This window comes from Ambystoma mexicanum, chromosome 14 (assembly GCF_040938575.1).
Source record: "Ambystoma mexicanum isolate Mex_15411 chromosome 14, UKY_AmexF1_1, whole genome shotgun sequence".
In the NCBI taxonomy this organism is placed as follows: domain Eukaryota; kingdom Metazoa; phylum Chordata; class Amphibia; order Caudata; family Ambystomatidae; genus Ambystoma; species Ambystoma mexicanum.
The window spans coordinates 650,815,790-650,829,474 of record NC_090940.1 but is presented as its reverse complement, the minus strand read 5'-3'; the positions used below and the strand labels follow the sequence as shown (position 1 = coordinate 650,829,474).

General features: G+C 46.8%; 1 protein-coding gene across 4 annotated transcripts in view; it reads left to right on the top strand.

Moving 5' to 3' along the window:
• The window catches only part of XRCC3 (X-ray repair cross complementing 3), a 172,471-nt gene that overhangs the window by 51,688 nt on the left and 107,098 nt on the right, over nucleotides 1-13,685 (top strand). For all 4 annotated transcript variants that reach the window (XM_069638187.1, XM_069638190.1, XM_069638189.1 and 1 more), the window contains 2 exons: nucleotides 11,283-11,420; nucleotides 11,584-11,796. In XM_069638187.1, the coding sequence (XP_069494288.1) occupies nucleotides 11,283-11,420; nucleotides 11,584-11,796 (351 nt within the window). The remainder of the gene's footprint in view (nucleotides 1-11,282; nucleotides 11,421-11,583; nucleotides 11,797-13,685) is intronic.

Below are 13,685 nucleotides of genomic sequence, written 5' to 3'. Positions count from 1 at the left end.
CACTTCTACTCAATGGCTTTACACACTACCCCCAGGATAGGAGATTGCCATGGTGAGTAGTGGCTTCACGAGAAGGCACATGTGGTTTATTTCTTTGTAGGGCATTTAAGGGTGCAGAAGGAGACTGACACAAAGGTGGCATGATGGTTGGCAAAGACTTTTATTCTTTAAAAGAAAGGAAAAGGCTCCAACAGTCCCTATTTCTATGAGGGTTTCATTGCCTTAATTAAAGACTAAAAGGGATCTGTCAGAATGTCCGTTTAACTTAAATGTCCTTCTGCTCTCATGATTGTTCAGTACTTGGCACTTGCAAATGTCCTTGTCTCTCCTAATCTTAGCAGAAATATGTCTTGTGCACATTGTTCGTTCCTTCGACTCCCTTTGTGCATTGGACCCATCTCTCGAAATAGCCTTCTTGATCCCGGGCCAAGGTACTCCCTTATTCTGCCCACGAAAACCGTTTCTTCACCAGTTCTTCAATTTGTAATCCTAGGCTCGTCTTTTGAGGTAACAGGGTTGTTTCTTAACACAGGCCATCGTCCATTTTCTTTCAATGGCTGTCCTAAACGTTGTGAATATATACCTCCTTATAGCAACATTCTATGCGTATTTACAGTTATTGATCAGCACATTATTTCATCTTCTTTCATTCATGGTTACTTTGTTTTTCTATACATCTTTCTCTTTGTGCTTCAGTTACATTGTCGCTTTTAAGTATTTTCACATAGTTTCGGCGTAGGTTCATACATCTTTTTTGTGATATCATTCTGACTTAGAGTTCATCCATTACTTATAATCACATTCTGGCATCTTGGTAGTGGACACCCTTCTTGGTAGCATCCTTGCACTGTCTCAATATGAGTGTATCTTCTGAATGGCTGTCTGAGTGCATATCGTCTTTCATACAATCAACGCAATATGGATTTGTCGCATAAACTCGTGCATGGGTTCCCAATTGTAGCTCTTCGTCTGCTACTCCTAATAAGATAGCAGTGAGGGGGCGGGGACCAAAGGAGAGGTAGCCACCTGCTCCTCTACACATCCCTTCGCCTGATTGAAAGGTTCTGTTGACACATTGTAGTCAAAAGGCCAGGGGGAATGACTCCCTTATCCTGGCTGGAAACTTGTCCTTACTTCCTCTACTTATTATCAGGGGGATGACTCCCTCCTCCTGATGCTTCTCATTACAACATGCCAATCGTACTAGACCCAGGTGGAATGATTCCCTTCCCCCTGGATATTACAGCGTGCCTTCTGTTCAGTGTTAGATAAAGTTCCAATTGTGCTTAGGTCCCAGACCCACGTTCTTCTTTGAGTCTGCAGACTTGGTTCACTAACCTGCCAAATCCTGCCATGAGGAAGATGACTCATGTCTCTGTTTGGGCTTTGATCCTCGACCTGGGTTTCTCTGATCATCAATGGTTCTGTTGCTTCCAGTGACACAAGGAAGATTTCCTCTGATGCACAAATAGTCCTCATGACTCTTGGGATTTGTGACTCTTCTCTGGTGGTCAGTGGTTATGACTCCACCACTGACACGCAGAAGAATTCTTCCAATGCCTTGCTCTTTTTTGGGGTCACTGACCCTTCTCTGGAGGTCAGTGGGGTTTTCTTGCCTACTGGCTTGAGGGCGGCTCCCTCTCCCAATACTTGATTTACTATACTGCCAAGTATTCTTCTGCTTAAGATCACTTTGTTTGTTACTGTGAGAAACCAGAAGGTGTCTCACCCACTAGTCCCTGTAGATCTCTCTCTCTCTCTCTCTCTCTCTCTCTCTCTCTCTCTCGCTCTCTCAGGTGGACAGGGCACGGCCCTCACCTTTGGATCCAGACCCTGGGTGTGGACCAGTGCAGGAGGATCACATGGGTTAGGGGTCCTTAGGGAGTGGGAGTGCGACACTGGATGGTGAGACACGGTACTCCTCACTTTCCTGTAATACCTTTACCCTATCCTATCAGATAGGATACGTAGGAACTTTATCCCCCGCCCCCTTTTCCTGCAAAAACACTTTCACACTGACAGCCTGCTCTGGTAGAAAACACCTGAGCAATATACATGACATGTCCCAATACAATGGTCAGACGAGGTCAGGCAATTACTGACCATCACTCACACCTGACTTCCATTAAGCTTCCCCACACGGATAAAAGGCGGAGAACGAAAGCACACTGAGTGAGGCAAAGCACACAAGGAAACAGCAGTTTTGAGACAGCAGCTGAACGAGAGAAGAAAGACAGCAAAACAGGAGGGGATCACAAGGATGGAAGCTCCCTTTTATCTTTCCGACAAGAAGCAGTTAGTTTCAAGAGCCCTCAAGATTAGAAAGCATAAGACCAGGAAACCAAGCTGAAGAATCCTGTATTGTGTGTCAGAGCTACGCAGGGACCTTATGCGTCACTAATCAAGGTGGGGAGAAGCAGCAGCCGCCATGGTACCGTCCTTGCCTCCAAGAACAAAGCAGCGTCGGTGAAATCAACACAGCTGGTGAGTTGGGGAGACCAATACAATACCATTCTGTGTTGAAGCCAAGGTTGTAAGCAGCGACATTGTTTGTCGAGCGCTGGAATGGACATTGTTAAAACATTTGTGATAAAAGACGCAAGTAAAGTTGAACTGCTGATGAGTGTTTGAACTTTGAAGAGACTTTGATACGATGCCTTTGACAGAGTGGTCCGGCACCACGTGGGTGCTCAATCGAAGGTCACTGTAAGGTGTCAAGCTGAGATGTTAAAAGGGATATATTGTGAAGGGAACAAAGAATTGTGACTCAAAGTGGTCCTGTGACTGGTCAAGCAAAATCCGAGGCATAGTTGAAAGTCTTAAGATTTTGACATAGTAAAGAACGTTTGAAAATGAGATAAATGTCGTCTGAGCCTGGGGCAGTGGAGCCCGGGGTGAACAGTGAATCACCAGAGAAGTTGTGCATAGGAGAATCCTGAAGAGGAAGGAACTTTGAATGTTTGTTTGTCGCATCAGGTCCTCTGAAATAAAAGACTTTGAATGGCAAAGAGACTTTTGCACAGAAGGTCCTGATAATATGATTTTGAACTGCATCCTCGTGCTAGAAAACCCAGAGTATGTGCTAAGTTCGAGTGTGCTGCCTTGTCCTGTGCTGAAAACGTGGGGAAGGGAAGCTAACGGCTCAACCATCCTGACATATCATTTCTTGCACACTTTTCTTTTGTATAAAACTGTTTCCAACATCATTTGTATTTAGAAATAAGGATTGGCAATAGGTTTATTAGTATAGGCCCTGTTATTTTGACCAGACTCTACTAGGATTGCGTTCTTTATTATTTGCTGGTCGTATCTTGCTCCCATCTTTAGATTTAGGATTAGATAGACGTTATTCAAACCCAGTTGAAGTTCAATAAACACCCATGAACTGTGATCACTTGTGTCTGTCTTCACTGTTTGATACCATGCTTTCCTTATAGTTACCACGTTGGAATAACGATTTTCGGTTCTTCCTGGAGTCTCAGGATTTCAGTATGTGCTCTGCAGTTGCAGTTTGTGTTTCCCGCTTCCTCTGCTCTGCGAAGGCTTCTCGTGTCTCCTGGCACAGCACTGTAGGTGTTGTTGTCGGACCTCTTGGGCCACCCCCACGGGGTCACACCTCCGTTACGTAGGCTCCAGCCTGCCGGATGAAGGAGTTCTGCTGTCTGCCTTCTGCTTCGGACACTGAAACTGCTTTTCCCTCCTGATAGCGGTCTCCTTTGCTCATGAGCTCCTCCAGCATTAAACCACCCATAGGGTGGGGGGAGAGAGAAAGGAGAAAAAAAACACACACACACACACACACCCACACCCCCCCCCCCGAAAAGAGGGTGCAGAGGGGGAGGCGAAGACGCACCGCGAACGGGGGGGGGGGGCCTCACAACAGGGGGGGCAACTAGAGCTCAGCAGAAACACCCCGAGGGTGGTGCAGAATACAGAGAGAAAGCGGACAGTGGGGGTGTGGGCAATCCAGCGGCAGCAAGCAGGAGAAGCTGAAGAGGCAGCAAGGTATAACGGGGGCACACAGAGCCGAGGCAGCTGCAGCAGAGGAGGGCAAAGAAATGGGGCAGGACCACCTCCTGTGCTCCGGATAGAAGAGTATAAACAACAGGGTAAGAGACGGATGCACACAGAGGAGGTGCATAGGAAGAGATGCCGAGCACCCCCACGGCGAGGACACAACGCAACATGATCTCGCCCCCACGGGTGGCAGGAAGGACGAGGAGTGCCAGAGACACAGCAAAAGCAATGTCGCAGAAGGGGAATAACACTAAAGGGAAACAGACGTCCCTGGATACATTCGCCAGGCCGACACAAGTGATGGAGAGCAGTAAAGCACAGGCCATAAACCCAGAGGAAGAGGAAACACAACCGTGTATGGATCAACAAATCCTGGGGGCAATAGCGGACCTCAAGGCGTCACTAGAACATAAGATTGACGAAAATAAATGTGAACCTGCTGAGAAAGGATGTTAGATCGCTGGCGGAACGCACTGGAGCATTGGAAAAGGATGTTGCGGCCAATACTAATAACGGCAAAGAGCATGCTATAGAGATCAACACCTTGAAATACCAAGTCCAAAATCTGGAGAACAGAGCAGAAGAAGCGGAAGGGCACGCAAGGCGCAACAACGTTCGCATAGTCGGACTGCTGGAAGGTGAGTAAGGCAAGAACCCGAGCAACTATAATCGAAGATATGAAAGTAGGAGCGGGCACCCTCACCCAAGGTTTCACAGTTGAGAGGGCACACAGAGCCCTGATGAGGAGACCCCAGCCGGGCGCCCCACCTAGGACAATTATAGCCAAAATCTTGAATTACAAAGACAGGGAGAAAATACTGGAATACCTCTGTAAAGGAGGCACCCTCCATAGAGCGTCAGCGTCCATCACCGCGTATACGGACTATACTTGGCAAGTGCAGAAAAGAAGGATAGATAATGGCACAGTGAAAAGACGGCTGAATGGGGCTCACCTCAAGTTTCAACTCTTATATCCAGCTCAGATGAAGGTGCTTCACAAAGATTGTGCTCTTTTTTTCGAGACTCCGGAGGATGTGAATGCCTGGATGGACACCCAGAACATGCCATCAGAACAGCGCGACCGAGCAGAAGCGGAGAGTGATAAGTGAAAAGGGAAGGGGGATTGCAAATGGGTAGTGGTGTGGAGGTGGGATAAAGAAGGGGAGGCGAAGGAGACACTTGGACCTTTAGCGTGTTACATTCAGTAGCCTATGGGAGGTAATAATGCACGGGAGCGACGCGTGCAGCATCAGTAACAGCGACAGAGGGAGTGATACCACCCCAGCAGGGAGTTGAGAGAGGATATAAGTAGTATGGTATCCACCTGCAGCGCTCTGAGTACCGTCATAGGGTCGGGAAAAGGGGGAGATGCGGGGAGGCCTTAGAACCCGTATAGGAGCTGGGCTAATGTTGGGGGTTGTTGGGGATGGAGGGGGGGGGGGGGTTGGGGAAGTTGGGAGGGGGGCCAACAGTAAAGAGCGACTTAAGAGACCAGAGACGGAGGTGGTGGCATCTCGGAGGAAATGGGAGAAATTAAGATAATATCCTGGAATGTCAGGGGGCTGAACAACTATATCAAGCGTCACAGGGTGATGACGTACCTGAACAGACAAAGGATAGATATTGAATTATTACACGAAAGCCATTGAACTAAAAATAAATTAGAGGTGTTGACTCGCAAATGGATGGGTACAACTATAGGGGCCACATTTTTGGCGTACGCCAGGGGGGTTATTATTTGGATAGCACCCCATGTTCCGTTTAAGCTGTTGAAATCAGAGGTAGACAGAGGCAGGAGGCTGGCGTGGATCAGAGGGTGGTTGGAAAATAGAGAAAAATATATTAACATGTATGCACCAAACCAGGATACTACTGCTTATCTTGGATCCCGGTACACTAAGATTAGTCAATGTATGGACAGCATGGTGGTATGTGGGGGATTTTAATTGCACACTGAATCTGTTCCTGGACAGGTCAGTCACGAAACTCACACACCCGATCCCAGCGGCCAAAGCCCTGACCTCCCTGATACAAACCTTTGGGCTGATAGATGTATGGAGGGAGCGGCACCCGCAGGCGAGAGGATATTCGCATTTCTCGGCCCGCACAACCTACACACCAGGCTGGACTATATCTTTATGGGGACGGATACAACACGAGAAGTGACACAGATAGATTACAAAGCGATGGTGTTGTCGGAGCACGCACCTCTGCTAGTTACATGGCAGGTCAGGCCGCCGACAGCGAGGATCCCCACTTGGAAAATGAGAACTGAAGCTTTGAAAGACGCTGGGTTCAGGGAAAGCCCAAGGGATGATATTAAGTAATATTTTGATAGGAATATGGGGAGTGTAGACTCAGCGGGGAAGAATATGGGAGGCCTTCAAGATGGTGGTTAGGGGAGCAGCAATAGCGAAGTCTAAAGGGTTACGAGATATTAGAACGCGAGACCTACAGAAAGCGGAACAGAAGCTAGAAAGGATAATGCGGAAAGAGGTCGGAAAGAGAGAAGGAGCAGAGAGTAGAACCACACTGCAAAAAGAATGCAAAGATCATTGGGAGAGATTAAGTAATTTGAACTACAGGAAGTATTTGGAGAGACAGCATGCGGAAGGGGACACACCTGGCAGACTACTGGCTTGGCTCTACAGAAGGGAAACCTCTAAGCAGCCCATCAGGGCAGTACAAGGGGAGGATGGGTGGATATTAGATGCACAGGAGGGAGTGAACAAATGCTTTCTGGAATATTATAAAAAAAACTATATGCAGATCCCCCGGAAGAGGTAGAGATGGACATACAAGGGGCCCTGGAGGAAATCACACTCCCCAAGCTTGTAGAATCTGATAGGGAGAGCCTAGAATCCCTGATAACAGGGGAAGAACTGGACTTAGTGATAAGGCAATTGCCCACAAGCAAAGCTCTGGGGTCAGACGGGCTCCCGAGCGAATTCTATAAAACCTATAAAAACGAGCTACTTAAACCCCCCCATGCTGACAATGTTCAATGAGGCACTAGACAAAGGGAAACTACCAGAATCACCTCAGGAGGCGATGATCCTCCAACTCCGCAAGCCTTCTAAACCGGAAACGGAATGTGGGTCATATAGGCCCCTATCATTACTCAACCAGGACAGTAAGATCCTGACGGCGATACTGGCAAACAGATTGAAACCGCTGTTACACAAACTGATACATGAGGCTCAGACGGGGTATGTACCACACAGGAACATAACTGAAAACTTGAGGGGGATCCATCATGTAATAGATTACACCAGAGAAAGTACGTAGGAGGTAGCAATAGTCTTGTTGGACGCAGTTAAAGCATTTGACTCTGTCAAGTGGCTTTGGCTGTTGGCAGTGCAGAAGGAGTACAGACTGGGACCCACATACTTGAGGTGGGTTAGTCTACTATACAGTGAGCCGATGGCACGAGTCAAGACGGGAGGAAGCATTTCAGAAAGGTGGCAGCTGAGCAGGGGCACCATGCATGGGTACCCATGGTCACCAATGTTCATTTTGGCGTTAGAACCTCTGGCAGCATACCTGCGTCAACAATATGGGGATGTGGGTATTAGTCACAGGGGTGCAGCAGCTGATATCACTATATGCGGACGATATGCTGCTGTATTTGAAGTACCCTGAGGAGAATTTGCAATATATTTTAGAGGTGATGGCACGATACTCTATCCTATCGGGCATTACAATAAATCCTCACAAGTCAAGGACATTCCCTCTGGGGAGATACGTAGGCATTCCGAGACAAAAGCTGCCAATACTACCAATAGGATGGGAGACGGAGCATTTCTGATACTTGGGCGTATAGGTGTATCATCATGCAGCAGAGGAAGACAAACAGAACACGGAAAAGATGGTGTCGAACATAGAAAGGAGTATGACGTTCTGGGCCAAACTACAACTATCTATGATGGGAAGGGTGGCGCTGTTAAAAATGGTGGTGTTGCCACGGCTACTGCAAGGGTTCACAAATGTGCCTTATGATATACCCAGGCGATGTTTCGTTAAATTAAACAGCATATGTAGGAGATTCATATGGCACAATTCTAGGAACAGAGTCGCGCTATGGAAACTGCAAAACTGATATGAACAAGGAGGCATTAGACTACAAAATTCCGAAGTGTGTTACTTAGCTAGCCAGCTGCAATTCGTAATTAGGTGGCTCTCTGGGGCACCAACAGCGGAATCCAAATTACTAGCAGAGGTGGGGGCCCCATACTTCTTAAACGAGAGAATATGGGTAGTGAGACAAAGTAGGGGGGAGAAAAAAGGGAGCCTGTTGAACATTGGAGGGGGTGGGGGTGGGTATGGCACAGAGTGTGCCGGTTATTGAACAATCCAAACCCATGGTCCCCACAAATTCCGCTGGTGGTGCTTCAGGGGACGGACGAACAAATGCAGAAGAGCATAAGGTGGATGTTGGTACCAGTGGGCGTAGCGACAATAGGAGATGTGTGGGCAGAAGGCCAGCCTAAGGAATTTGAGGGGCTGGCGGAGGCAGCGAGATTACATAAAGGCCAGTACATAGTATATTTTATGATAATACGGAACATTAAGAGTATGTGGCCCGACAGAGTGCTAACCCGACAGGAAGATGTGGTGGTAGAACCCTTGTACAACGTGTCGTGTCGGAAGGAGGGCACAAAGTATCCCGTATTTATGAGCTCTTGATGTCCAAGGTAGGAAAGGAGATTACCCAAATGAGAACAGACTGGGAGGAGGCGGTGGGGACACAAATGGAAGATGCGGTGTGGATAAGGTTGCAAAGATACCACAAAAAGGTGTTGAGGAATGCCAGATTCCAACAGATCCAGCTGTACATGAGCCACAGAGCATATATGACGCCTCAGAAGGTGGCCAAGTTCCACCAAACAGACACACAGTATTGTCTGAAATGTGGGGACGAGAACGTAAGAATGACACATATGTTCTGGGCATGCCCCGAAATTAAGAGGTTTTGGGAGGAGGTGGCCCGACAAATGGAAAAATGGGAAATTAACTTGGACATAGAGAACCCCTGGGGATGCCTTATGGGGGGGATACCCGAGGCCGCAGAAGGTGAAACATGCAGGCAAGTTCAAAGACCTGGCATACATTTTGGCCAAACGCAGAATAGTGACGAACTGGAAGGCATGCATAAAACAGTCAGCGCACATATGGCGGCAGGATCTGCAGAGGTGGGCAGAGGTGGAAACGGAAGTATGGCAAGAGGCGGCGGGGGAGGGGAGGAGGAAGAGGCTGCAACTCTGGCGGCCTGGAGACACTTGGTGGCCACAATATCAGCGACGGATATGGCACCTGTGGAGCACGAGCTGTAATAGAAATGTACCAAAAGTGCACCGCTGGAGCGGAATGTATGGACTATGTGATTCAAACTGGGAGCATGTGGGGTGAAAACGTGACATAAAGCGGGGCAGAGGAACAAAGTTGGAATGATGTAGGCCGTCTGCCAAGATGGAACCTGAAATGTCACAAAATCAATAAAATGCTTTAAAAAAAAGAACTTGCATTAACTAAATACTTTGTTTTATAAACCAGAATTTGACCAGTTGGCAGTTTGTTCTTCTCCCAATTTCAATTTGAGATAACCTATTATCTTATCAAACCAAGGCCAGTGCATTAGCATGTCCACCTTTTTTTCCTCGGACGATTGGAGTTCTCCTTCGAATCAGCTCCGCGAAGCAGTTCTTGGTAAAACCCATTACTGAATTGTGCAATCTACTTGGAGGCTGATGTGGCGCTGTCTCCCCTTCCTTATATAGGGCTTTCTAGTGTTTGCTGCTTACTTGATCTGCCCCTCCTCCTTGACATCCCATCTGGTATTCTATTGGGCTGAGTCTTTAACTACATTTTTCTTCGAAGGTCCTGCCTCCCTTCTTACAATAGACGATTTGCAACTTAACTTTTCTCTATATACAAGGTGCTATTCCCCTCTGAGTGTAGGTGGCTTAGCTGTTCACTTCCTGGTGTGTATGGTATCCCTGTCTCACTCTCTGGATCGGTGGCCCACCATGGGTGCCCCTACCTCTCCCCTGCTATTTAAAGTATACATGGTGACTGCTCCTGGCTCGGTGCAAGTGTCCACTCTCTGTTTTCTCTGGACGCCTGGTAAAGTGTGTCTGCATGGCTAAATCTGGACAGTCTCCTCGCCAGAGATAAGGTACTCAAGGGTTCCCTGAGTGCACTTTTCAGGGCTTTTTCTGCCATGTCATCATCCAGTATGCTGCTTTTAATGGCAGGGAGAGGTGCAGATTAATAGGGCTTTTTTTAAATAAGGGAGTGCCTGATAACAAAGCGATTCCCCTCTGACTGTAGGTGGCTTAGCTGTTCACTTCCTGGTGTGTATGGTATCCCTGTCTCACTCTCTGGATCGGTGGCCCACCATGGGTGCCCCTACCTCTCCCCTGCTATTTAAAGTATACATGGTGACTGCTCCTGGCTCGGTGCAAGTGTCCACTCTCTGTTTTCTCTGGACGCCTGGTAAAGTGTGTCTGCATGGCTAAATCTGGACAGTCTCCTCGCCAGAGATAAGGTACTCAAGGGTTCCCTGAGTGCACTTTTCAGGGCTGGTCTGTCCATGAGTCCCAGGTATGGAGCAAACGTGCTGGATGACAAAGCACCCAGGATCTCTTCTGCACTGCATTGCCTCGCAGGATGTTTTTGCTTTTTCTGCCATGTCATCATCCAGTATGCTGCTTTTAATGGCAGGGAGAGGTGCAGATTAATAGGGCTTTTTTTAAATAAGGGAGTGCCTGATAACAAAGCGATTGCTGTATTTGGCAGCAAAGTTAAATGCTGCATCATTGATGTTCTGAATAAAGAAATTGTCTGCTTCATCAGTACCAATCTCTTCTTTCAAGTCCAGATGCCTCAAAACTGACATCCTTTTACGTGAGCTATGAGGCCTTTGCTGTCAAAACCATAACTGTGGATGTATGGCAACCCTTTTCATCCATTTCTATGATATTTCGTATCATTGAAGACAATTTAAAAAAAATGATTTCAATTAGTGAAATTAAACAGGCTATTTAAATGATTATTGTATGGGATTTTGAAACAGGCATACATTTGAAACCCTCTTCTTAGCATACAGTGCTGTTTACGGCTGTACTTAGGTATTTTAAGATCTGCAAAATCATCTAAGAGGCATTGAGCCGTAAGGTGACTCTCTTGTTCAAGTTCTATGATTAGATTTTTTTTCTCATTTGAATGTTTTGCTCTTTAACAAAGTGCATTTTGCTCACTTTCAGCTAAAATAAAGTCAGCAAAAGACATCTTGAACTTCTCTGGCCTTGAGTTGCAAAGACTGACACAGTTGTCGAACATTGATGTACAGCACTTAATCGTAGCAGTCTCCGCAACACTGCAGAAACCATCTGTGCTCACAGGTAATCTGTCTGGTAACTGATATTCTAAGTATATTTTAGAAATGGGATATTACTGGGTAGTTCAGAAAAAGAGAAACTTTAATGAATCGGTCATAGAAACTTTCCCTCGTGTTTTGCTTCACATCAGCAAAGTCAGTTTTATGATGTGTTTTCCATCTTTTAGTTTTGCAGATGTACCGTGAAAAGGAATTATTTGCCGCCCAGCATCAGAGACTGAGCCTGGGATGCCCAGTGTTGGATCGCTTGCTAAAAGGTGGTCTACCTTTGGTGGGAATTACAGAACTTGGTGGGGAAAGTGCTGCCGGAAAGACCCAAATAAGCATACAACTGTGCCTTTCTGTTCAGTATCCATACAAACAGGGAGGATTAGAAGCAGGTATGTCCTATGTGACTTTACATTTCTAGTTTTGTTCTGTATGTCCCCTCTTACATTGGTGCAAGTGACGGTGTCACCTGAAGTTATGTTATTTTGTGCAAACATAGATTCTATGCAGCTTGTGCTCAGTTTGCTCCTTTAGAGTTTGTGGGTCAACCGACTCTGTGAAATGTTGAAATAGTTTAAAAGCAAGCTCTTTGCAGAAAAGATTCGTTTGCATGTTTCCAAAAAAGGCTGGGGGTTTCTACATTTCTGATTGTTACTGGGAGTTAACTAGCGAGCCCAGGCCCTGCCATCACTGTGGATCGAACTCCTGCTCTGACCCTTTAAAAAAAAATGTTGGCCCTCTTTAATTTAGGTGCTCTTGCATTAGGGCTCAAAGCTGCCAATAGCACAAGTGCGATGGAAAGGTGCTTTTCCAAAAAGATTGAGCCTGTAACCAAGACTGCCCAATGGGCCACGTGAGGCCCTTGAAATGACTGTGCATGGTCACTGGAAGTTAGTGAAGCTAGGTTGCAAAAAGTGATATGTGCTCTCGGATTGATTCTATGAAGAAGGTTCGCTTCTTGGTTATTTTCCCATTGAATAAGAGACGTCAAGTAGTCCATTCCCTCTACAATAATGGCATTTAGAAGAGACTCAAGGGAGGGATGATTTTTGTAAGATGTGGGTAGTTGTGGTGGGCTCTGTGATGAATCTGATGGTGTCAGCACTCCTTTCCTGGCGGTGACCTTTCGCCATGTGGGGCGAGGAGATGGCAGCCACTACCTGATAGTGACCTTGGGGGTGGCTATATGAGGTAGGATCACATGGGGGTGGGGGGGCCACAACCTCTGGGACAACATCATGGTGCCATTGGATGAGACCTGGTATCCCCCTTCTTCTTTTGACGATACCCCAGCATGGCTAAAGTATTAATGGCTTACTGAAACACCTCCCCTCATACACCTAGGGAAGGTGCTGAATATCTTCTAATGAGAAGTGTATATAAGACATCACATCTGACTTACCCTCTAAAATTAATGAAAACACCTTCTCCGCCTCTACCTACAAGTCATCTACAACTGATTTAACTTTAAAGAAAAATTATCCAAACTTTACCTGTAAAACTTTAAGAATAGACTTCCATTTCCATAACTACCAGAAAACTGCAACGAGGAAGATGAACGGAATAATGCAGATCCAGGAAGGCCAGAAATACATGGTGTGCTCTAGTTGTTGCGAGCACATACCTGGGACCAGGAGATTTAAACAAGTGAAGCAGCTGACTGAGGTGCACTGCTAGAGAGAGAAAGCTGCTTCTCTCGAACAGAGCTGAGAGACTGTGATGATGGAGAAAGGGCTGTGGAGCGAACCGGCTCGGGAAGCAGAGATAGAGAAGCTGACCACGAGAAGAAACACGTTGCGGGAATGCCAGAAGTCAACAGAGGGCTTGCCGGCGTTCGTAGATGTTTGGAAGCAGCCTTCGCCTTGCCGGAGCTTGAAGATACAAAGCAGATGAGCCCAGCCATGACAGCAGAATAAAGCGAAGCCAAGTAACGAATGCAGCATCAGAAGAGCAAACGCCAAACAACTGTTACCGGCTTACTGTGGGAGAATGAGCAATTCGCCAGCCAGAGCTTTGAGTCCACCCAGAGGAAGAGGGGACACCGGGGCGTATTGGCAGCCATGTCAACACTGAAGGAGTATTTATGAACCATATGAGGGAGAAAGAGCGAGAGAATATTTACAGAACTGAAGGAAAACACATATCTTTCCTGTTGGTGAGTTTATGCGATACACATATGTCAGGGTTCCAGGGTACACAATAAGGTTTTCACATAAGGGCATTCACTGTAAAGGTCGTCCTTTTAGGAGTACATATACAAATGCATGCCTGAAACACTCTA